General features: G+C 41.9%; 2 protein-coding genes across 8 annotated transcripts in view; one reads left to right on the top strand and one right to left on the bottom strand.

Moving 5' to 3' along the window:
* Positions 1 to 8795: 8795 nt before the first annotated feature.
* slc2a13b (solute carrier family 2 member 13b) lies at positions 8796 to 17313 on the bottom strand. 7 transcript variants are annotated; one of them, XM_069163120.1, is made up of 11 exons: positions 17105 to 17313; positions 15422 to 15894; positions 15165 to 15324; positions 14861 to 15069; positions 14659 to 14767; positions 14352 to 14515; positions 13577 to 13691; positions 12659 to 12784; positions 11414 to 11532; positions 10918 to 11070; positions 8796 to 10534 (listed from the first exon to the last, which is right to left on the bottom strand). In XM_069163120.1, the coding sequence occupies exons 2-11, from the start codon at positions 15852 to 15854 to the stop codon at positions 10308 to 10310; spliced, it is 1815 nt and encodes a 604-aa protein (XP_069019221.1). In that variant the 5' UTR covers positions 15855 to 15894; positions 17105 to 17313; the 3' UTR covers positions 8796 to 10307. The 7 variants fall into 7 exon arrangements, with proteins under 7 accessions (XP_069019221.1, XP_069019222.1, XP_069019220.1 ...); XM_069163121.1 differs by having other exon boundaries at positions 15422 to 15891; XM_069163119.1 differs by lacking the exon at positions 17105 to 17313 and adding an exon at positions 16547 to 16958.
* A 1948-nt stretch (positions 17314 to 19261) lies between these two features.
* Positions 19262 to 25450, top strand: part of lrrk2 (leucine-rich repeat kinase 2) — a 44577-nt gene continuing 38388 nt past the window's right edge. Inside the window, exons 1-6 of the mRNA XM_069163030.1 lie at positions 19262 to 19866; positions 21041 to 21126; positions 21561 to 21670; positions 22711 to 22799; positions 23756 to 23890; positions 24445 to 24579. Coding sequence (XP_069019131.1) covers positions 19731 to 19866; positions 21041 to 21126; positions 21561 to 21670; positions 22711 to 22799; positions 23756 to 23890; positions 24445 to 24579 — 691 coding nt within the window. The 5' untranslated portion in view covers positions 19262 to 19730. The remainder of the gene's footprint in view (positions 19867 to 21040; positions 21127 to 21560; positions 21671 to 22710; positions 22800 to 23755; positions 23891 to 24444; positions 24580 to 25450) is intronic.

Genomic DNA, 25450 nt, shown 5'->3' with positions numbered 1-25450 from the left:
CTTGATTTGATATAATGAATTGATTTGATATAATGAATTGACATGTGATATAATGAACTGATTTGATATAATGAACTGATGTTATATAATGAATTGATGTGATGTAATGAATTGATGTGATATAATGAACTGATTTTATAATAATGAATTGATTTGATATAATGAATTAACGTGTGATATAATGAACTGATGTGATATAATGAACTGATTTGATATAATGAATTGACATGTGATATAATGAACTGATTTGATATAATGAATTGACATGTGATATAATGAACTGATTTGATATAATGAACTGATGTTATATAATGAATTGATGTGATGTAATGAATTGATGTGATATAATGAATTGATGTGATATAATGAATTGATGTGATATAATGAACTGATTTTATAATAATGAATTGATTTGATATAATGAATTGATGTGATGTAATGAATTGATGTGATGTGATGTGATGTAATGAATTGACATGTGATGTAATGAATTGACATGTGATGTAATGAATTGACATGTGATGTAATGAATTGATGTGATATAATGAATTGATGTGATATAATGAATTGATTTGATATAATGAACTGATGTGATATAATGAATTGATGTGATGTAATGAATTGATTTGATATAATAAATTGATTTGATATAATGAATTGATATAATGAATTGATGTGATGTAATGAATTGATGTGATATAATGAACTGATTTTATAATAATGAATTGATTTGATATAATGAATTGATGTGATGTAATGAATTGATGTGATGTGATGTGATGTAATGAATTGACATGTGATGTAATGAATTGACATGTGATGTAATGAATTGACATGTGATGTAATGAATTGATGTGATATAATGAATTGATTTGATATAATGAATTGATTTAATATAATGAATTGATGTGATATAATGAATTGATGTGATATAATGAACTGATTTTATAATAATGAATTGATTTGATATAATGAATTAACGTGTGATATAATGAATTGATGTGATATAATGAACTGATGTGATATAATGAACTGATTTGATATAATGAATTGACATGTGATATAATGAACTGATTTGATATAATGAATTGACATGTGATATAATGAACTGATTTGATATAATGAACTGATGTTATATAATGAATTGATGTGATGTAATGAATTGATGTGATATAATGAATTGATGTGATATAATGAATTGATGTGATATAATGAACTGATTTTATAATAATGAATTGATTTGATATAATGAATTGATGTGATGTAATGAATTGATGTGATGTGATGTGATGTAATGAATTGACATGTGATGTAATGAATTGACATGTGATGTAATGAATTGACATGTGATGTAATGAATTGATGTGATATAATGAATTGATGTGATATAATGAATTGATTTGATATAATGAACTGATGTGATATAATGAATTGATGTGATGTAATGAATTGATTTGATATAATAAATTGATTTGATATAATGAATTGATATAATGAATTGATGTGATGTAATGAATTGATGTGATATAATGAACTGATTTTATAATAATGAATTGATTTGATATAATGAATTGATGTGATGTAATGAATTGATGTGATGTGATGTGATGTAATGAATTGACATGTGATGTAATGAATTGACATGTGATGTAATGAATTGACATGTGATGTAATGAATTGATGTGATATAATGAATTGATTTGATATAATGAATTGATTTAATATAATGAATTGATGTGATATAATGAATTGATGTGATGTAATGAATTGATTTGATATAATAAATTGATTTGATATAATGAATTGATATAATGAATTGATGTGATGTAATGAATTGATGTGATGTAATGAACTGATGTGATATAATGAACTGATTTTATATAATGAATTGATGTGATGTAATGAATTGATGTGATATAATGAACTGATTTTATAACAATGAATTGATTTGATATAATGAATTGATGTGATGTAATGAATTGATGTGATATAATGACTTGATTTGATATAATGAATTGATTTGATATAATGAATTGATTTGATATAATGAATTGATGTGATATAATGAATTGACATGTGATATAATGAACTGATTTGATATAATGAACTGATGTTATATAATGAATTGATGTGATGTAATGAATTGATGTGATATAATGAATTGATGTGATATAATGAATTGATGTGATATAATGAACTGATTTTACATAATTAATTGATATGATATAATGAATTGACATGTGATATAATGAACTGATTTTATATAATGAATTGATGTGATATAATGAATTGATGTGATATAATGAATTGATCTGATATAATGAATTGATGTGATATAATGAATTGATGTGAAATAATGAATTGATGTGATATAATGAATTGATGTGATATAATGAATTGATGTGATATAATGAACTGATTTTATATAATTAATTGATGTGATATAATGAATTGATGTGATGTAATGAATTGATGTGATATAATGAATTGATGTGAAATAATGAATTGATGTGATATAATGAATTGATGTGATATAATGAATTGACATGTGATATAATGAATTGACATGTGATATAATGCAGCATTGTTCATGTTGCAGTCGTTACAGAACTAAATCAACTCCTCCTCTCTTATTATCTCCACTATTGTAATGCAGGTCGTTAGAAGTAGTTGGAGACTCACTGTCTTCTGTCTCTGGTGTCCAGTTTGACTCCTGTGTTACAGATCAGGGGGACAAGCTTAATTTATATGCATCTGTATGTTTCAGTCATTGGACAAATAAATTCGGATTCTATTGTTTTCATAAAGCAGGCTGCTCCGTCCACCAGAGACAGAGGACCAGTGGGACATCATGCATAAAGTCACTGAGAGGTTGGATGTCAGACGGACCGCTTAGTGGGGAAAGAACTGCAGCTACAGGACTGTCCTACTGAACACTGAACACCTTCCAGCGAGTGGGCGGAGCTTCAGCTCCTTCAGGACACGCCCCCCCTCCCCCCAGTCTCAGAGCAGAGAAGACTGATGATTTTCTCACTATTTCAAAATTTCAAAGCCTAATTTAACAAACTTGTCGGTGTTTTTTTTTTCATTCAAATTTGGATGGGTAGTTAACAACCCATACTTCAGTGGTGTGATGAACTTAAAACTCATTTTCATTTCTACTTTACAGCATCTTTAAAGGAAGGTCGCCTCACCTGATTTAAAAACTCTCCATTTTATATCATTTTACTGTACTTTTACAGTACTTTAAATTCTGAACTGTAAAGTATAACATGAAAAAACTTTATTGTTTCATTTTAACTGCTGTATATTTTTTTGAATTACAGTTTTGTTCAGAGTTTTACAAATTAATACAGGTAAATTAAAAACTATTGATTTTCTGTTTACAGTTTCTTGATGTCATTTTACTGACTTTTTTCACATTATTTATTGAGACCAACAAAACTATAATTTGTAGTTTCAACTTAACCTGATTATGTCAACAATTTCCACACACGTTTAGTTAAGTAAATTCAAATGACTCTACTTTGGTTCATTTTATAGCAATAAAACATAACATGGAACCACAACCAGGTCAGCTACACAAGTTTAAAATATAACGGAGACCTGAAGACTGAATTTTATCACATCATCAATCAACATCTTCTATCTTCTTATATTGTTCTTCAAAATGTTTTACAATGTTTGAAATGTGGAGAAACCAAACACAAACCTTACTAATACAATGAATTCATATTTTTCTTTTTGATTTGTCAACAATAGGATTCAAATAAAAAATTGCCAGTTTTACCTTTTTAATTTAACAATAAAGAGCTGATCTGTAACCAATACTTCAAACATTGAACTTGTTTCTCAACATTGCTGTCAGCACAACTTATTTTGTTACATCCCAGTTGTTAAGTTAACAGATGATGAGCTTCCTGTTAGAGTTTAAATGTTAAACGTCTGCTGAGCATGTAGCGTAGGTAAAAACATGCATCAATGAGGATTTTAATACATAGTTTGATTTAATAAATGACTGATGAACAGACACGCTCAGTGCATGTTATAATGAAGACAAATCAGAAGCTGCATGAAGGGAGAATGTGACCGGCTGTCCAAAAGGTTCTTTGAATGTTAATATGCAGATTAGCGGAATTTAAAGGGCCAGTTCACACAATTTATGTTAAAAAAATATTTGTGGAAATCACCATGCAAGAAGTTTTGGTTTTTACTTTTTCCAAGTTTTGGGATACAAGATTTTCAGAACAATGATGGGGAATTTAAATGTGATTTTTTTTTTTTTATGTTGTGAGCACTTCAAATTAAATCTTAAAACCTGTGTAAAAAGAAATAACTGCCTGGCTAGAAACAAGAGGGAAGTGAAACAGAAAAAAACCTTTAAAAACTAAAATGATGAACTCTTGTTGAGTATTTTTCAAATAATAAAAACCAAAGATTTTGCTGGTTTCAGTCTCTAAAACCTGCAGATTAGTTATGTATGATGGAGAAGTGAATATCTTTGGGCTTTGGACTGTTTGTTAGATGAAAGAAGCAAATTAAATTAAAACTGCAAGCAGTGATACCGGGCCCTCACACGCTGCGTGTCGGCTCCCCGACATCGGCTCCCTGACATGCACCGCGCAAGGGAACGCATTTCCCTCCTTAAAGTTGCAATTTTTGTCTCGTTGCCTGTCTCCAGCAGGCGGCGCTACGACTATGAGTGAATATGGGATGCATGTGACACATTTTGTGAGGTTTCAAGCATCCTTTGACCTTAAACATCAACTTCCTGTGTCACGGCAAGACATCAAAGTTTGCCGCATCGCCACAGTGATGCCCTTAGACAAAGTCGAACGAAATTTCTCAATATATCATCAACTTCATGTTTACACTATTCTGACACGACTTTAGGTTCATGGGATTAACCAGCTCGACGTGGCATGTGAAAGTATGAAAAGTGTAATTTCCAGTTGCCAACAGGGGGCGCTATGACTATGAGCGAATATTACCCCACAGGGGTCTTCAGGGCAGGGCTGTTATCATACCTGTGATGTTTGGAGAAGGTCGGTCCATGTACATAAGATTTAAAGCAGCTCGTAGTTTCATGCTAAGACCTTCAAAATAGACGCCATGCTGCGGGCACACGCATCGACGAAAACTAATTATTTTGATAACTTTTAATCCCAAACATGTTAACTGTGCACAGAAAAAATTTCAAGTCCGTCCGACAAAATCCCTCGGAGGAGTTTGTTAAAGTACAACATGTGTGAAATCGCCCAAAATGTAGACTAAATTCAAAATGGCGGACTTCCTGTCAAGTTGACGTAATGGTGCAATATAACTTTTTTGTACGTCTAGGTGTGATACACATGTCCACTGGATTTCGTACATGTAGGTGAATGTGGCCGCCAAGGCATCTCTTTAGGGGGTGCTAGCGAGCCATTTGGCCACGCCCACTCGTGACTCCACTAGAATACGAAATTTTTCACCAGGGGAGATGTGTAAAAACTTTCATGAGTTTTTGAATATGATAAAGCCTCCAAAACTGCATTTAAACTTTCAGGAATAAAAGAATAATAACTTTACGAATAACAATAGGGCTTTCGCACCATCGGTGCTCGGGCCCTAATAAGTGGGTAGGTTTACTGTCGTAAGTAGAGTACTAATCCAAGGCTTTAGTGCTTCAATCGGTCTCTGTTGTAGTGTGATATCAGTGTACAAAAACAATGAAATGGAACCTTTATCTGGTCTATGCCCAAATGGTAAATGGTCTGTACTTTTAAAACTCTTGATCATCTTCATGGTCTCAATGCACTTTACACTGTTTCCTACTCACCAATTTTACACCATCAGGAGAAACTCGTGGTCTTGTCCAAGAACTCTTTGGCATGTGGACAGGAAGAGAAAGGAATTGAACCACCAACCTTTCAGTTATGGGGCAACCCGCTCTACCATCTGAGCCACAGCCACCTATGAGGAGATCCAGTGAGAACCAAGTAGAAGCTGCCCTCGTCAATCCTCCGGTTCTAATGAACTACACCTTTGTGTCGTCCAGCAGCAGCTGTTTCCACTGATCAATCAGTTCCTCCACACTGAGGATCATGTAAAAGCAGCTGCTGCAGGTTAAAGCAGCACTGAGGAAAAACTGTGCAGTGGATCAGAGGCAAGTCACAGTCAGCTTTAACTCTACCCACAACCAACTGCAGCAGAATGAGGTGAGTACTTTATTGTAGGAAACAGGACGGCTCATGGTGACTGCTGGGTTCAATGGGTCAGAACCACTGGTGTTAAACTGGATCCTCTGAAACCACCATGTGTCTGCAGGCTGTTGTGGATTTCCTGTCTGCTGATTGGAAGCATCACCTGCCGTCCTTATGAAAAGGGTAAGACACCAATGAAGCAGTGAGATGAGCTGTTAAAGCTGAGCTCTACATGACCGCTGCTTCTTCCTCCACTTGTTTCTCCTCAGCTGCTCCACCGAGCATGTGGCAGTATGTGTCCGGGGGACCGGGGAGCTCTGACCAGAGCGCCAGCTCCCATGATTCTGGAGTTTCCATTGGTCCTGGCAGCTCTTCAGAGTACAGCAGCCGCTTGGGTGGGGGTGACAGGGCGTACGGCGGCCCTCACGTCGGTCAGTACGCGGTTCAAGGGAGCAGCTCTGACAGGGTTGTGGTAGACAACGAGCCGGTCTCCAGCGATGTGTCCGATCTGGACCAGGTCTACTTCGGCTCTCGTTCTCGCTACTGGCGAGGAAATGCCTGGTTTTAGCAAACCTGCTAAAACCAGAGGCTTTGTTCTAACCAGTGCCAGTGTTCCAGTACACCAGCAAGACCTCCACGCAAAGCCAAGGTCCAGTTAAAGGAGTCTTCTGAGGATCACTTCCCTCGGTATCTGATGACGGTTCACTGATTCTGGTCTTTTGTCTTGCAGGTCTCCATGGTGCAGAGGTTTCACTGCTGTTTTTATCTGTCCGTGAATCATTATGACTCATGTCACTGTGTTTTGTGCCCATTTTAAAACAGTTGCCAATAAAGCTCATGTTGAAATTTAAAACCCATGTATTTGGTGTCTGATTTTCCAAAGTTGATTCTTTTGAATCAGGTTCCAACTGTTGGGAGAAATGTACCTTATTTCCATGAACACTGTAAAGTTTACTGATCAGGTCAGTCAAGTTATCGGAACGTTGCGGGGAAAACTAAAACTACTAACTAGTGGTTGTGTGTCTTCTTAACTACTCCAGTTGTAGTTTAAATTCATATCTATACAAACTACTTTTTTTTCCCCCTTATGTCTGTTACCTTTGACCAACCAATTTTAATTGGTTCATCCCAGAGTCCAAGTGAATGTCTGTGCCAAATTTTAAGAAATGACCTCAAGGCATTCCTTGTATTGCTGATAAGACTGATAAATGTGAGGTGACCAACAATCACTTCATTGTTAAGGCCAAGTAAACCTTTGTGCCAAATTTGAAGACATTGCCTTCATGTGTTCCCCAGGTATTGTGCTCATAAGCATGGTTTAATATGTGGTGATGTTAATTGTTGAGTCGAAGTTAACTTCTGTTCCAAATTTGAAAAGGTCCCTCCAGGTCTTCCCGAGTGATTCCGTTCTAAAGAATGGAGTGTGTGGATAGATGGACATGAGGTCCCATTGACCTTAACTATTGAACTTTGATCACCAAAATGGAGTCAGTCCATCCATTAGTTCGTGAACATTTGTGCCAGATTTGGAGAAGGTCCCGGATATATTACCAAGAAAGGGAAGGATATAAGGTCCAATGACCTTTGACCAGCAGAACCTCATCAATTCATTGTTGCTACCAAGTGAATCTTTTACAAAGTTTGGAAAATCCCCCTTTAGGTGTTTTGTGTTTATAAGAATGGGATGGATGAGAGGGCTGAGGTCATAGTGACCTTGAACTTTAACCTTTTCACTACCTGATTAGAATCAGGTCATCCCTGAGGTCAAGTGAATCTTTTTGCCAAGTTTGAAGTAATTCCCTTGAGGGGTTCTAGAGATATTGTTTTCAGTCTACAGGAGGGGGCGGTACGACTGAGTGAATATAACCATACTGGTGTCTTCAGGGCGGGACTGTTATCAAAGATGTATTGTTTGAGGAAGATCGGAATATGTACATAAAAGTTAGTCACTTGTAGTTTCATGGCGAGATGCTCAAAATGGCCGTCAAGCCACGTGCACACTGATTGACAAAAACAAATTCATGATGCCAAGAGACTTTTTTTCTACATCTCGGTGTGATACATGTGTCCAACAAATTTGGTGCATGTAGGTGAAACTAGGTGCCGGGGCTGCACTTTAGGGGGTGCTGGCGAGCTGTTTGGCCACGCCCACTCACAAAACATGTATCGTCTCACTGCGTTGGATGTATGTGACACGTTTCGTGAGGTTTCAAGCATCCTTTGACCTTAAACATCAACTTCCTGTGTCATGGCAAGACATCAAAGTTTGCCGCATCGTCATGGCGACGCCCATAGACAAAGTCGAACGAATGTCTCAATATATCATCAACTACCTGTTTAGGTTATTGTGACCCGACTTTAGGTTCATGGGATTAACCAGCTCGACGTAGCATGTGAAAGTATGAAAAGTGTCATTTCCAGTGGCCAACAGGGGGCGCTATGACTATGAGCAAATATCACCACACAGGTGTCTTCAGGGCGGGGCTGTTATCATACCTGTGATGTTTGGAGAAGGTCGGTCCATGTACATAAGATTTAAAGCAACCCGGAGTTTCATGGCGAGACGCTCAAAATGGCCGCCATGCTACGGGCACACGCATCGAGGAAAACAAATTCTTTTGATAACTTTTAATCCCAAACATGTTAACTGTGCACAGAAAATATTTCAAGTTGGTCCGACAAAATCCCTAGGAGGAGTTCGTTAAAGTACATGTGCGAGTTGCCCAAAATGGCAACAAAATTCGAAATGAAAAAAATAATAACTTCACGAATAACAATAGGGCTTTCGCACCATCGGTGGTCGGGCCCTAAAAAGTTGTTTCCAAAAATATCACATTAATGAAGAAATTAAAATAAAAAAAGAGACTTCACAAACAGTATGAGCATCCCATACAAAATGTTGACGACAGAACGCATCTTCTTCCTGAAGGTAAATTATTTCTCTTGTACAAAATGTCTGTATTCTGAACATTAGCAAATTTTCCTATATAAATTTAAATACCCTGCCTTTTTAATTTCCCACACAGGATGGAAATCAGTTAGTTTTACATAAATAGTGGATGGCTGACATAAGTGCATGATTTTTTACAACCAGTACGACCCAGCATGTGAAAGAATGTCAGATCTGGAAGCATTAAATATAAATATAAAGTATTTTTGTGTTCCCATGAGGAAGTTTTATGCAATTTCCAAACATTTCATAGCCTGTGCTTAATCTTAAAAACAGGGCAGCATAAGAAAACTATTTCTCAATGCTCACAGTACCGCAGAAGGAAATCAGCAATTAACAAAGTACAAAAAGGACATTCAGCACGAAGGTGCTCTTGGTCACAATTATCTGAGCTGTAAGAACAAGGACATGAAAAGAAAGTATTGAAGCATCTGGCATATTCGTATGAGACACCTTGGTGCTTTTAAAGTGCAATCTTTCCCCCAACAGCAGCAACACACAATCAGCTCCGGACCCACGTTCGTGAGTTGAACAAGAACCGGTTCCCACAAAGGTTTACACAACAAGCAGACCTGGAAAAGTCCAAATATGAATCTATGAAATCAATTAAAGCATCTGAAATGGTCTGAAAGTGGATTAATATTAAGCGACAGATCTTTAAGGCTTGAACACAAACACATTCTTGCTGGTTTATTAAGTGTGTAGTCGCAGTGTGTTCAAAATATGGGTCAAATAAAACTTTCTGCTGAAACAAAAATCCTTCAATCAGATCAGAGTTTTCTTGAAAGAGTTCCAGATCATCGGTTACAGTTTCAGGTACTTTATGATTTTTATCATCCCAGCAACATTTTAACAAATGGACCCCATCCACACTAATACTGGCCAGTGTAGCTTCCATGTTAGCTTTTATCACGACAGAGAGGATGATGGGAAATGAGGAGAAAGCACAACAGAAAAAAAAAATGTAAGGCAGCCCAACTTTCAGGTGAGATAAAGGCAGATGGAAAAAAAAAATAAAAGATGATTTGACAGATTGGAAAACTCCAGTTCTAGTCAATCAGCCTGTTTCTGCTCATGTCTGATCACAGCCACCAGAGGGCGACGTGATCCCTTCTCCTCCTACATGAGCGGTCTTCCCACTCTCCAACAGAAAGAAAGAGAAACCAACAGATGGTCTACTCTATGTCGGAGACCTCCTCATCAGAGGGGAGGAAGTTGTTTCCTTTTACCCGGGTGTAGTGGGCGTGGCTGCTGTCACCGGGGGAGGAGCCTCCGCAGTGGCAGAGCTGACCGGTGAACAGGTTCTCCATGTCCTCCAGCTGTAGGCCGCGAGTCTCCGGGAGGCAACCGAGCACGAAGAGGAGACCCAGCAGCACCAGGCCCGCGTACATGAAGAAGGCACCTGGAAGAGGGAGATCCACGAGTCCTTTATATTATCAGGTTCTGAACCAATCAGGGCTGCAGGATTACTGGGGTCAAAGGTCACACAGCATGAGAACACTTTGTTCATTTAGAATCGCTGTCTGGTTGCTTTCTTTGGGTTTCTGCAATTATTATTATAATTATAATTATAATTATTGTATTTTGTTAAAACTTGATGTAAACTTTTGAGGAATTTTAAGATGAGACTGAAGAAAAGTCCTCAGACTGAGGTTGAAGAAGTTACTTCCACCAACAACATATTCTTACATGTCTATTTAAAACCCATCCATCCCTCCATCCCTCCATCCATCCCTCCATCCATCCATCCATCCATCCATCCATCCATCCATCCATCCCTTGTACCGTAGTAGGTCAGAAACTGGGCGACGTGCAGGAAGGTGAGAGACACCAGGACGTTGAAGATCCAGTTGACTCCAGCTGAGCAGGCGTTGCCGGTGCTGCGAGCCCACAGTGGGTATATCTCCGAGTTCACGGTCCACGGCGTGGTGCCCATACCTACAACAAGAAGCACGGTGTCATTTACTCAAGTCAGGGATGTAATAAAACATCAACTGTTGGTTCTTCTTCTTCTTCATCATCATCATCATCGCACACGTTTGTTTTTTGGTCGAGGCATTTTTTGGAGCTGCAGTACAGACAATCATTCAAATATGGGTTTATGTGATTTGCAAATCATTGCAATGTGTTTTATTTACATTTTACACAGCGTCCCAACCTTTTGGGAAACGGGGTTTTAGAAACTATCTCAGAACAGCGATGGTCACGATGGACATGACTCATCTCTGGATGACAGGATAAGTGATGGATGTTCAGAAAAGGAGAGAAGCTGCTTTCAGACCTGGAGCGAAGAAGGCCAGGTAGAGGATGAGGCCCATCAGGACGATCCAGGAGTACGATGTGGGACAGTAGTTGTACGCCCACATCGGTCCGCCAGCTGCTTCTGTCTGGTTCCAACACCTACATGTAGGAAATGAAAGAAACTGCTGACGAGGCCGTTTCAATTCAATCTCAATTATCCAGCAAGAGAAGCCTGCATCTTTTATCTATTACTGTAAGTACACGTCCAGACAGAGGCGACTTGTGATGATGAGAGCCACGAGTAGGATGTAAACTGGTTTCTGAGTTACACACGTCTTTGTGACCAGCGAAACTCGTGTCAAACTTTTAGGGAACAGAAAGTTGCCGAAGGAAGCCGAACGTGGCGAGTGGCGAGCAAAGATTGCGTTTCAACGCACTGTGAAGGCACGTTGTCATGTTGGAGAAGCATGTTGCCATGGCGCCACAGTTCAGGTGGTTTTGCAGTGAATGTTTTCCCTCATCTGCCTCCGAACATCACAGTAGAAGTCAGTCTGACTCTGGAGGATGATGGCTGTCAGAAAAGTGACCATGAACTGGTTTCACTAACTTCTACTGCTCATTTTATGCCCGTTACAGTATTCACTCGATCATAGTTTAAAAATACAGTTTATGGAGAACAGGAGCTATTCACTGCCTGCGGTGTTTGGCTTTGCAAACAAATCTGTTAAGCTTGTGTCAACAGAAGCTGATTGAAGTGTCCTTGGTTGAATACTGAAGTTGACCACCTCCAGATAGACTGTAGGTGGCGCTAATTCTCTACTTATGTGCCTTTAAACCACAGCAGAAGGCGGTCCAACAGTCAAACCTCAAACCGCGGAGACATTGATGGGAATACGACATCTGTTAGTTTGATGCAGCTGATTTTATAGACTCTGACAATTTTGAAAAAATTATGAAGAGTTCTGCCTCTTTTCAACTGCAAGTGTCACTCCAACAACCTCTCCGGCTCTTTGCTTCGATGCCGCAGGTTTTCTGAAACATTCAAACATTTCAAGGGTCTCGACTCCAGACTTCCAAAGTTTGACACAAAATGAAATGTGTTCTCTGCTCAGGTCCACGGTTAAATAGGAAATGCACAAAGATGCGTGTAACTCAGGTGCTGACGTAAACGGGCATCCTCACGAACGAAGGTTACTGCTCCGCTCTGTGCATCACTGGGCTGCAGAAAAAGTTGCGTAACTGTGTGACGACACTTCATATACATCTTAGAAAGCCGGAGTCTGACCTTCCCCAGGCCGGGTAATCTGTGAAGGTTTGATCGACAGGGACGCAGGAGGAGTCGAACACTCTGGTGCCGTTGTCACGGTAACAAAATCCACAACCCGGATCCAACATGCAGCGCTCACAGGACCTGCGGGACAGAGCTGAATGTCAAAACCTCAGACACTATCTGCAGAGCGGCCGGCTCGTACCGCCCTGTCAGCTGTGATGAATGAAGCTTGCGATAAAAACACAGATACAGATGAAGCGGAAAACAACGCTGTCAAAGACAGGAAGAAGGATGAGGTGGAGTCATATTCTTCAGTTAAATCCTCACACAAGTGAATGGAATTTAACATTTGGAGTTAAGAGTTGAATTTAGCTTTATTTATGTCTTCTCTTTATGCATTTCAATTAAACCAGTCCCTCAATAAACCCTTTTATAGCTATAATTATAAAACAGAAATTAGACTCGTCGGGAGATTAATTTCACAGACATTGTTAATTCATCAAATCATCTATTTGAAGAATGTGGAACAAAATAGAAATAACTGAGAAATATTACAATTCACATCTGTGCAATGAAAGATTTGGCTGTTAGCTCAAAAACAACAAGATCGTGATTGACAGACGGTTCATCCAATCACATGCCAAGTTATTTTTCAAAGTGCCTGAACTTTCCCAAACGGTTTCCGAGGACGACGTCTGTGTAACAAACCATCTGCTGTGTCAGGTTAGAGAAAAACCGAGTCATACCATATTTAAAGTATATTTAAACACACCGTCAGCGTAGAAATCAGTCACACGGATACAAAACTGTGCGACTAGAAAGACGCTTTCACTCTTTGGGAGAGTGAGCAAAAGCTGCATCACTGACAATCCCACCAGGAGGATGCTGCACTTTAAATATCGATAAGTGTCTGATCGATGATTTTGTTTTTACCCGTATAGTCTGCAGGTGGAGTTGTGAGGGTCGACTGGGTGGAGCGTTACGGGCGGAGAGTTCAGGGCAGACAGCAAGAACCCGACTGCCAGCACAGCCAGACTCAGACTGGTACCTGAAAAAGAGACAAACAGACAATAAATAAAGCTCTGAGAAGGAAGTCCACATCAATTATAAATAAATAAAGCCAACACATATGTCTATATTTCATTGTGTTTGCCTATAAATAACATCCAGAGCCCGACTGATGCTTTTGAGGCCAATAAAGCCAAAAGAAAGAAAAACATTCTGATATTGATATATCAGCTTATATAAACACATATTGTTTGCAATTATCCCTAAAATATGATTATCAAACAATTATGAAACAGTAAATTTCATTGGGAATATAATCATTATAAATAACAATAGAAGAAACACACAAAAGGAACATTTTTTAATTTACCACGAGCAACTTTTCTTGCATTCTGTTCATTGAAAGACTTTTCATGTCCTCACAAATCAACATACATACTGATACTCACATATCTGTATGTTGTCCATACAATTTATTCAAAAATGAAAATGTTGAGTAATGCAATAGTTATTCTATTTTAATATGGATTTATACACAAACAGTTTAAGAGTTTCACTGACTAAAACTAAACTAAACTAAAAATGAAAAAAAAAATGTCAGTCACAATTTGCCTTTAGAAATGTTTAATTACATTTGTCACAAATAAACTCAATCATCTGTCAACCACTAACTAACTGTGTTAATATTGTTATTACGAACCCAGCAGGCTGCCCAGCGTCAGCTTCCTGCGGCCCACTCGCTCCACGAGCAGCACTCCAACCAAGGTGAACACAAAGTTGGTGGCGGAGGTCGCCGCGGCCAACCAGATGGCCTGTTTATCGTCCCGCACCCCACCCATCTGCAGGATGGTTGCACTGTAGTACCTACGAGAGAAGCCGCCACAAACGTTTGCAGTCGGACAGTAAAAAGAAACAGGCTCCGATTTATCACAATCAGGGAGCAACGCTATCAGGCGGCGGGGAGATAATAACGAGGGGCGCTATCAGAAGATAAGCTGTTGACCTACATGACGGTGTTTATCCCAGACAGCTGCTGAAACATCTGGAGGCCGCAGCCAACGATGAGAGCCCTGCGGGTCGGCCCGTGGCTGAGGATGCGCACGATAACGAGGCCTCCTACAAAACCAGCCAACAAAAATTTAAACTTTAACTCTAATTCTTCACAAAACTCATTGTGTCATGTTGGTTTTCTGTTTTTCACTCTTTCACCTCCACCCGCCTGTTTCTCCTCTTCCTCCATGCTGGCTCGGATGCTGTCGTACTCCTCGCCGACGCTCCGGCCGCCTCGTATCTGGCTGAGAACGTCAAGGGCCTCCTGGCTCCGCCCCTTCTGGAGGAGCCAACGGGGGCTCTCCGGCAGGAAGATGAAGCCGAAGAACTGCAGCGCGGCCGGGACGATGGACAGACCCAACATGTACCTACGGCACGGAGAGGAGACAGCTGCATCTTACAAACAACTACGATGTCTGAAGTAAACCGTCGTCATGGTGACCATCGGGAAAAAGATGTGCACCTCCAGCCATCGTGGCCCCGGTAGCTGAAGGCCCCGTCGATCACGCTGGCGATGAACTGGCCGCCCGTGATGAAGAGGGAGTTAACGGTGACCAGCTGACCTCGCATGTGAGGGGGGGAAACCTCGGCGATGTACACAGGAACGGTCATGGAAGCAATGCCTGATGGGAAAAAAGGGTTTCATGTTGGCATACACACTGAGGACAATGACTTCTAACTCTGCCACAACTTTTTTAGGATTTCCAAACCCCAACTCACCTATGCCCAAACCCACGGTGACTCTGCCAACTAGAAGGACCTCCTTGCCCGGGGCCACGCTCAAGATGACGCCGCCGACGCTGAAGATGAAGCTGGACAGCAGGATGCAGATCCTGCGTCCCAGCCGGCCGTTCAGGACGCCTCCGCTCAGGGCGGAGAGCATGGCGGCGCCGACGGTGCTGGAGACCAGCAGCTCCTGCCACATGGTGCTCAGGTTCATCTCCCTCTTCAGGAGCAGCATGGCCCCGGAGACCACCCCGGTGTCGTACCCGAAGAGGAAGCCTCCCAAGGCCGAGAAAAACGCCAACACGTAGACAAAAGTGGGCGTGGAGGCGACGCCCGGCGCCAGCAGACTCCCGGCGGGATCCTCCGATGGAGAACCGATGAGACGCCGCTCTCCATCTTCCGCTGCTCTCGACCTCCTGCTGCCCATAAGGTCGCTGGTGTGCTTCAAGCTGTATTGATCGTGGCTGCTGGACGGAGGAGAAAGCAGCAGGTGAGTTTGACAGACAGCTGGTGAGTTTGACAGACAGCTGGTGAGTTTGACAGACAGCAGGTGAGTTTGACAGACAGCAGGTGAGTTTGACAGACAGCTGGTGAGTTTGACAGACAGCAGGTGAGTTTGACAGACAGCAGGTGAGTTTGACAGACAGCTGGTGAGTTTGACAGACAGCTGGTGAGTTTGACAGACAGCAGGTGAGTTTGACAGACAGCTGGTGAGTTTGACAGACAGCAGGTGAGTTTGACAGACAGCTGGTGAGTTTGACAGACAGCAGGTGAGTTTGACAGACAGCTGGTGAGTTTGACAGACAGCAGGTGAGTTTGACAGACAGCTGGTGAGTTTGACAGACAGCTGGTGAGTTTGACAGACAGCAGGTGAGTTTGACAGACAGCAGGTGAGTTTGACAGACAGCTGGTGAGTTTGACAGACAGCAGGTGAGTTTGACAGACAGCTGGTGAGTTTGACAGACAGCTGGTGAGTTTGACAGACAGCTGGTGAGTTTGACAGACAGCTGGTTCCCCCTGCACTAACTGGGCTGGGGGACACATTTAGTGACGTACAGGAAGTACTAATGAAGCGGCTTCAAGGCATTGAGTTTTAAAAGGAGAGAACAGTTGAATCACCAGCAGACGTAATCTGCAGCTGTGACGTCAGACCTGTGCACGTTTAGTCGTCCGAGAAACGCGTCCAGGTGCTAAAAGCTGCTCTCAGCTGACGACAACACGTCGCTCAAAGCTCGTCTTGTTAGCTGTGAAGTCATGTCGCCTAACACGGCGTCCTCCGGTCCCTTCAGGCTGGCTCAAAATGTTTGTTTACTGCTCACGGGACCGGAAACCCGTGCTGCGGGTGCGGCCATGTTGGTGTGACGTCACCTGACCGAAGGGCACCGTGTTGTGGAGCGCAGCGCCAAACTCCATTCAAAAATCTATCATTTTAAAGAATCGGTGTTTATCGGCATGTTTGACACCGTTAAAACATAAATCCAGGACATCTGTTGCGTCTCTGCGTCAACTCGGCAAACACGTCACCGACACGTTTTTTATCCCGAAGATGTTTTTAAATGTATGAAATAGCCTCATCCTAATATAGCTGCATAATCAGTGCGATACACTCATTCATCTGTTTGCAATTTTCCATCGGTTACATTATTTATCAAGCCACCATACAAGAAGGTACTTTACCTTATCTTAACTATCGGTTCAAAATGGGCAAACTAAAACCAACTATACATTACAAAAAGCATATTGTGGACGCCTGCTGCATCTGAGGTCCTCTTCGATAAGCAGGAAGTTTGTGTTGGACCAAATTTGCCGCAGGAAAGGAGGAACACGCCCATTTAGTTTAGTTTACAGTGGTCCTCCTACAACAGCAGCATTTGCATTTAAAACCATTGTTTAAACTGTACAGCAATCCTTCTGACAAACTAGGTAGGTAGATAGATGTTAAACATTGTTTGCAATGTTATTTTGAAAGTTTTCCATATGCATATTTACGAGAATAAACAGACAAATAAAGAGCAAATAAACCTAAAATCTATACTTTTCTATTTCTTAAATTTTTCGCATCTTGAGAAATTAAAGAAAGTGTAAACACTTCGCTTCGTATCCGGACTGTTCATTTTCTGAATGAGATGAATGGTCATATAATTAAAGTCACTTATTGTCTGGGACAGACCGCCTGCAGGACGTCCCGCTCACAGCGCACACACCGTAACTACAAAGATAGATGCGCAGCAGGAGGAGGAGCACAGTTCAGGAGGAGGAGCACAGTTCAGGAGGAGGAGCACAGTTCAGGTCGGTGACTACCAGCTCCGTGAACTGGTGCAGGAGGAGGAGGAGGTGGTGGAGGAGGAGCACAGTTCAGGTCGGTGACTACCAGCTCCGTGAACTGGTGCAGGAGGAGGAGGAGGTGGTGGAGGAGGAGCACAGTTCAGGTCGGTGACTACCAGCTCCGTGAACTGGTGCAGGAGGAGGAGGAGGTGGTGGAGGAGGAGCACAGTTCAGGTCGGTGACTACCAGCTCCGTGAACTGGTGCAGGAGGAGGAGGAGGAGGTGGTGGAGGAGGAGGTGGTGGAGGAGGAGCACAGTTCAGGTCGGTGACTACCAGCTCCGTGAACTGGTGCAGGAGGAGGAGGAGGTGGTGGAGGAGGAGCACAGTTCAGGTCGGTGACTACCAGCTCCGTGAACTGGTGCAGGAGGAGGAGGAGGTGGTGGAGGAGGAGCACAGTTCAGGTCGGTGACTACCAGCTCCGTGAACTGGTGCAGGAGGAGGAGGAGGTGGTGGAGGAGGAGGAGCACAGTTCAGGTCGGTGACTACCAGCTCCGTGAACTGGTGCAGGAGGAGGAGGAGGTGGTGGAGGAGGAGCACAGTTCAGGTCGGTGACTACCAGCTCCGTGAACTGGTGCAGGAGGAGGAGGAGGAGGTGGTGGAGGAGGAGCACAGTTCAGGTCGGTGACTACCAGCTCCGTGAACTGGTGCAGGAGGAGGAGGAGGTGGTGGAGGAGGAGCACAGTTCAGGTCGGTGACTACCAGCTCCGTGAACTGGTGCAGGAGGAGGAGGAGGAGGTGGTGGAGGAGGAGCACAGTTCAGGTCGGTGACTACCAGCTCCGTGAACTGGTGCAGGAGGAGGAGGAGGAGGTGGTGGAGGAGGAGCACAGTTCAGGTCGGTGACTACCAGCTCCGTGAACTGGTGCAGGGTTTACAGAAGCCTTTCAAAAGTTTAACATGTTTCAGTTTTTACTCTGCGGGCAAAGAATATCTTCCAGTTGGCATATAAACATTTCAATGGGGGAATATCTGATATAAAACGGCCCAAATCAGCGCCAACAACTGACATCAGACAGTGTGAGGAGGAGCAGGTGGAGGAGGAGGAGGTGGAGGAGGAGGAGGTGGAGGTGGAGGATGTGGAGGAGGTGGAGGTGGAGGAGGTGGTGGTGTAGGAGGAGGAGGAGGTGGTGGTATAGGAGGAGGAGGAGGAGGAGGTGGTGGTGTAGGAGGAGGAGGAGGTGGTGGTATAGGAGGAGGAGGAGGAGGAGGTGGTGGTGTAGGAGGAGGAGGAGGTGGTGGAGGAGGAGGTGGAGGAGATGGAGGAGGAGCAGGTGGAGGAGGAGGAGGAGGTGGTGGTGTAGGAGGAGGAGGAGGTGGTGGAGGAGGAGGTGGAGGAGATGGAGGAGGAGCAGGTGGAGGAGGAGGAGGAGGTGGAGGTGGAGGAGGAGGTGGAGGAGGAGGTGGGAGCCACTCGACACTTCAAAGTCTAGTTTGAGATCAACACAACCGGATTATTTAATCTGCGCTAACCGTACCGACGACATGACGCGCACGCGCGGCGCACGTTGAGTCGTCGTGCTGCGCGCGCATCTTCCTCCAGCTCCACTTCTCTTCAACGGAAGTTTCCTTTTCTTTCTCCGGCCGAAGTCACATGATGTGACGGGAGAGAAGCAGCGAGCCGCCCGTCAGAGGACCTGCCGGGTGTTTCACACAAACAACCGAAAGTCTTCTCGACTCCGCAAACAGGAACAGCGCGTCAGCCGGAGGAAGAGTTAGCCGAGGACGGTGATGTCAACGCCGGAACCGAAGCTGCGCGACACCCGACAGCTTCCCTAATCCGACACCTTCTTCTTCTACCGGAGCTCCTGTCATAAGGTGTGGACGATCAGACTTGGTCATGTTGTGTCGAGATATGACCGCGGAAGTTAGGTCGTGTCTCCCCGTAGGACCGTAGCTCGCAGCGCGGCCGCTCGAAGCCCTCCGCCGGCTAACCTCCGCGCACGTCGGGTCGTCAGCTGGAAAGCAGCCGTTCAGAGATCATGGTTCACAGAGAGGAGCTGGAGGAGAGGCTGAGGAAGCTGCTGGTGAGGCTGAGGACTCCTCAGGAGGACCGACAGCTGTGCACCCTGATTCAGATCATCCAGGACCTGCTGTTCCTGGCGCACACCGACTACGGTAGGAAACCCTGCTGTTCATCCTGCTGGTCCTTCAGACGAGGCCGCGGTGCCGGTGAAGGACCAGCATGGGGACTCCTTCAACTTAAAGTCCTGCTTTTAAAAGTAAAAGCACGTTTTATTAATAACGAAATGTACTTTAAGTGTCAAAAGTTGAAGTACACACGATGCAGTGTTTTACTGTTATATATTTACTCATCTGCATTTTAGTATATACTCTTACTTTGAACTACATTATGCACTGTTTGTTACTTTAATCTCCAGTAATGCATCATCTTCTATAACATTATCATGTGTCTGTTCTAGAAGAACCACTAAAAAGTTTACAAGCTCCGAAAAATCATTTCCCAGTGACTCCATGTGGGTTTTAAAGTAGTTTATTTAGCTTAAAAAGTATTGATATTATAAGGAACATTTGATCCTTCAGTTTATCAGAAAAATTCCAATTCAAAATCACCAATTACAAGATTTTCCCACTAAGATTTAGTGAAGTGAAAGTATGAAGTTGCATAAATTGGAAATACACAAGTAAAGTACAAATACTTAAATTTTGTAAATGTACATTCCCCACCGTCAACAGGCATACGATCCTTTGGCCATGTCTAAAATTAAATGTCTAAAATAGTACCACAGTGAGAAAATATCCCGTTACACTCTATTCATGAACAAATGTCATGTTATTTATTGTGCTTCTTTACTCCACTACATTTATGTGACGGTGTTAGTTGTCACAGTAATTTGCTGCTAAAGATATGAAACGCATGCAAACTGTTATATTGTAGATTATGGTGCACCTGAACTACTCTCAATGCATCGTTGACGCTTTGTTCTTCTACCTGAATACACACTTGATTTATTAATTAATCAAGAGAAAAAAAGGATTTGCTTTGTTTTATGCGATGGAATATCTGAGTGATTTATCCGAACTCGTATTCCTCTTCATGTCTCCACAGAATTAAATGTGTCTATTAAATTCATTTGATTTCTTTTCCCTCTCTTATTCACGTGTTTTCATCTCTCCGACTCATTTTGACGGCCTTTGGAAATCGGTGAAACACAACCAGCCTTGCAGCTACAACGGGATCGTTGCTGCTTCTGCTCTCCGAGCATTGTTGTACATTTAAAAATAGAAACTAGGGTGAAAACGTCTTCTTCTCTGTCGCTCTTTGTTGCAGCAGCCGAACTGTTTGAAGACAAAGACGTGCACGTCCCCCTCATGTTGGTGCTGTCATCCTACATCAGCAGCAGAGGAGTCCAGCAGGTACCTTTTGATTTGCTTTGCTTTTCATTTTGCATCAGCATCGTGTTATTCTATGCAACAAAAGCGGCCATCGTGAGCTTTCTTTTTTTTGCTCGTCTCTGCAGCTCTGTGTAGTTAAAAAGTCCTCCACGGCTGGCATGTCCTCGCCCGGCTCAGCGTGTTTATAGCGTCTTGTGACTGCTGTATATTGCAGCTTTATCAGTTTCAGGTTGTAGCATGACACACGCCGACGGTCCGATTGTGAGACTCGGTCATAACAGACTCGTTTTCACATGTAACCCAAAGCATCTGCGGGTTAAAGTGCATTTTCACAAGGAGTTGGACCACAGCTCGGTCTCTTTGTTCTGTTTTACATATGGAGGAATTGTTAATTTTCTGGTTTATGCTCATCGATTGACTGTTTTTAAATAAATGACGTGTTCTTCTTCCCACAGGTGGGCTGGTCGTTGCTCTGTCAGCTGATTGAGATATGCCCCAAAACGCTGGAGCAGCTGACCCGACCTCTGCAGGCAGCTAAGGAGTGGGAGGTGCTGGCGGTGCACCAGTAGGTGGAGGCGAGGGGTTAATGCTCTCTGATTGGTTGAGCGTAAATAAATGAATATTGTCATGTCATACTCCGGGAGTTGATGACTTCATCACACCAGTATAGTTGTCCAGATTACATAAAGCAGAAAGCATGAAGTCATTTATTAAAACCAACATTTTTATACTTTACAAAAAAATGGTGCTGTTACAGTTGTCCCTAAAATACGATTAAAAACCTCAGCAGTTTAAAGAACTACAAAACATTTAATATTTTAATAACAAAAATCATAAGAATTTGTATAGTAATTTAATGGCATAATCTTTAATAGTAAGAATTTCTTTGAATACATGTCACAGCTTTATGTTGAGTGGAAACTCAGTAAGGTTGCATTCATGTGTTCATCGTGAATTTGGACCATTTCTCCTCTAGTTTATAGATTTTAACGACCACGTGTCAAAGACCTCGACACAAAATATCGGCTCACAAAATATTAGTTTTAACGACTGGCTAACATCTGTCCAAACAATCCAGATTTCAGTTTGAATGATGAATCAGTATCAGTGTATAAGTTGGCCGATATGGGAATTAGAAATTGTTCTATTTGTGAGTGTTGATTTTATATTAGTTATTTATAATTATTAAATTCTGTTTCATTGCGGACAGTAAACTGTAAAATATCCTCCTTTGTCACAATTGTCAAAAGTGTTTGATAAGCACATTTTGGGGATCATTAACAAAAAAATGTCATATACCGTATATTCGGCGTATATGGAGGGAATGTTTTTTACTCCTTGAGATCGTCATAGGCCCCGAGAATAAAAAATAAATAAATCTAATTTCTAGTGTGTGTGTGTGTGTGTTAGAAATAGTTTTTTTTTTTATCCTAATGACATTCAAGTCACTAAATCAGCGACTACTCTGAAAATATTCAGAAATATTCAATATCTGAACCCACTTTCTGTGAGGTTTTTTTTCGTTGCTTGCAGATGGTAAAACTCTTGAACTGACTTGGCTGATGCTCTGGTTAAACTTTGGCTCGTCCTGGTGTGTTTCTCCAGGCAGATCCTGAAGGTGTTGTCTCAGTACAGCGCCGACTGTCGAGTGAGCATGGTTGGACTGCGAGCCCTGGCGCTGCTGCTCAGATCAGGTACACCGGGAACAAAAGATCTCGTAGAGTCAATTTAATTCCCTCATTGTGACTTTATACTAAAGTCCTGGTCACAGTTTGTGATATGAACAGTGATTCTACATCTTATTAGAGTATTTGATCAGGACAGCAAGGCTTCAAAAGTATATATATTAAAATAAAAATCTATAAAGTAAAACAAAAAAACCCCAGTAGGGTTTCATTAACCGACTATAAATCGTTTTTGTGTGTGGATGTGTCCTCCTCGTCTGGTATTTGGGGGTTCCCTCTTCCAAACCTCTATTTTTAGAGCTCTTTCTTTAAATGACCTCTCTGCGTACTCTCACTTCTAATCTGACGTGCAGCGAGTCGTGTTTGCTTTGCGTGATGTGACGCTGCTGAGAAAAGAATCTGCGTTTGTCTGAGAGTGGAGTCGGTGGACTCAGTGCACCACCAGGAACAGGAATCAAAGAAAGCCAAAGACTTCCTGCTTCTGATAGTGACGAAACATTCATGAGAAAATGTTTACATAATATCATATCAGCATTTGTTAGAATATAGTCACTTATCAAATATGCAGTTATGTAACAAAAAAAAATAAATCTGTAAATATCACAATTATCCATAGGTGGCACCAAAATACATGAGTTTAAAAAGAATATGAAATTATGTTCTAAAGTATTGAATATTGCCTCACCCATTTACTTTAGTTGATTTACTTGACTGATAAGAAAAGTGTGTTGAATTGAAGGTCAAATCTTGAGGATCTCCGTTTTGTTCTCTTTGGCGCCACCTATGGCGAGAAGCAGCAACTGCAGCTTTTTAGTCTTCTCAAAAATCCAAACACATTTATTCAAATTAAAATCTTCCGCATTAATACGTTATATGAGCTAGAATCATCAGGTATGAGATAAAATTACTGGATGCAAAACATTAGATTGTACTTTACTTTTGTATTTGTGTGCTTTGCGACGTAGACATGACTCCTTTGTTGGTGCTGGAGGAGGACGAGGACGTGTTTGGCCTGGTGGTGCAGGCGATGAAGACGTTTCCCACCAGTGAGGAGCTGCAGCTCCAAGGCTGTGCAGCTCTGCAGCTGCTTCTGGAGCGAGGTGAGAAGAAGACACACTGACCGAATACCGGCATGTAGAGGAATATCAATTCTCTTTTTTGCTAAATATTCGAAGGCAGCTGCAGCCTCTGCTGTCCTAATGCAGCGTGTTTTATGTATTTCTGGTTCTGTGTCATAACTTTCACTCTAGAAAATATACTGTACAGTAGCTTAACGGTCTATTTCTGCTCCTCTGAGGCTCGGAAGTTCTACTATATTTATTTTCTTACGTCTAGCACGGAAATCATATAAAGTTTGTGATGAGTGTGATTCAAGAGTAAAGTCCACGTTGTTCCCTGAACAGAAACAGTTTATCTTTGGTTTATCATCTGTAAATTGGCAGTTTATTAGATTTTTTTTTTTTTTCAGCTTCATGGCTCCACAAGGTTCAGATTTGACTCAACTTTCATGTGTTTAACCTCGACTGCACTCGGGTTCAGACTAATGGTGCCGTTAGCATCTACCTGAGCATGCACACATCATTTCAGCATGTTAACCATCTCATTCTGCTCACAAAGTTTCTGATCTTCTCTTTTCCTGTATCTGTGTTTCCAGTGAGTGATGAGCACCTTGTGGAGTTTGTGGAGAACCAGGATCATGTTGTGGTTCTGGCAGCTCTGCAGAAGTTCCCCGACAGCTCGGAGCTGCTGGTGCAGGTTCTGAAAGTGCTGCTGCCTCTGGCTCGTCCCAGTAAGACCTGATTACACAACAAGCATGTTTATAACGTAGAAAAGGTAAAGAAAAGGTGTCGTTTGTTACATTGGTGTTGAATGTCAAAGAAAAGCCTCCTGGTTGCACTCTTTTCTGCTCAACTTGCAAGTCAATGTTGAAATTGCAGATCTTGCTGATGTTGATAAAGCAACATAACTCAGAATAATTAGTCACAAAGGTTCATTACCTCTGGTCGGTCTGATTGCACCCTGTAAAGTGTTCCTAAAACCTGATTAGTGATGCTCTGAATCCAACTAATCTCTTATTTAATATCATTACTATGTCACTTCCATGTCTTTAAAGGTAACTGGTACAGTGAGGGAGCAGTAAAAGAGGTTTGGTTTGAATCCTGATGGATGTCTGTGTCTTTCTGTCGAGGGGATCGTGAATGCGTGCTTTCACTCCACTAATGCTACTAAAGCTTCAAGCTTGGTGACCACGAAGGCAGCACACACAACATGACGACCTCTTATTGATCTCACATGGTCTATTTTCAGCCACACCACCAGACCGTGATGTCACTGTAATATCAATCAGATTATACCTCAAACGGCAAGAAACGTGTTGTCACAACAGTTGTTTGTGCGACAGGAATACAGCTCTTCATGGAAAGTCCCTCGTAGTGAGGAACACAGCAGCCCCTTGACTGAACGCTCTATGTTTTGTGTTTGCTGTTATACATGCAACAGATAATTGCGTTGGCGTCTGCAGACATTTCCATGAAAATGTACTTTTAATGTTTTTTTGGGAACACCAAATGGAATTATCCGAATGCAGGAAGTTTATCAGAAAAATTACAGTCTGTCAAAATTAGGACAAAAAGGCTGAATGTGAGTTTGTCCCATCATCT

Source organism: Embiotoca jacksoni, unplaced genomic scaffold (assembly GCF_022577435.1).
Source record: "Embiotoca jacksoni isolate LCO1_2020_lvr unplaced genomic scaffold, fEmbJac1.0.p SCAF_3, whole genome shotgun sequence".
NCBI lineage: Eukaryota > Metazoa > Chordata > Actinopteri > Embiotocidae > Embiotoca > Embiotoca jacksoni.
The sequence above is the reverse complement of the archived record's forward strand: the minus strand, read 5'-3'. Positions and strand labels throughout refer to the sequence as shown.

Coding starts and splice junctions, on each gene's coding strand:
- slc2a13b (XM_069163120.1), bottom strand. CDS start 15,854: ATGGGCAGCAGGAGGTCGAGAGCAGCGGAAGATGGAGAGCGGCGTCTC. Junction 14,768..14,860: donor GGAGAAACAGGCGGGTGGAG/GTGAAAGAGTGA, acceptor CTGGTTTTGTAG/GAGGCCTCGTTATCGTGCGC. Junction 14,516..14,658: donor TCTGGGATAAACACCGTCAT/GTAGGTCAACAG, acceptor CTTCTCTCGTAG/GTACTACAGTGCAACCATCC.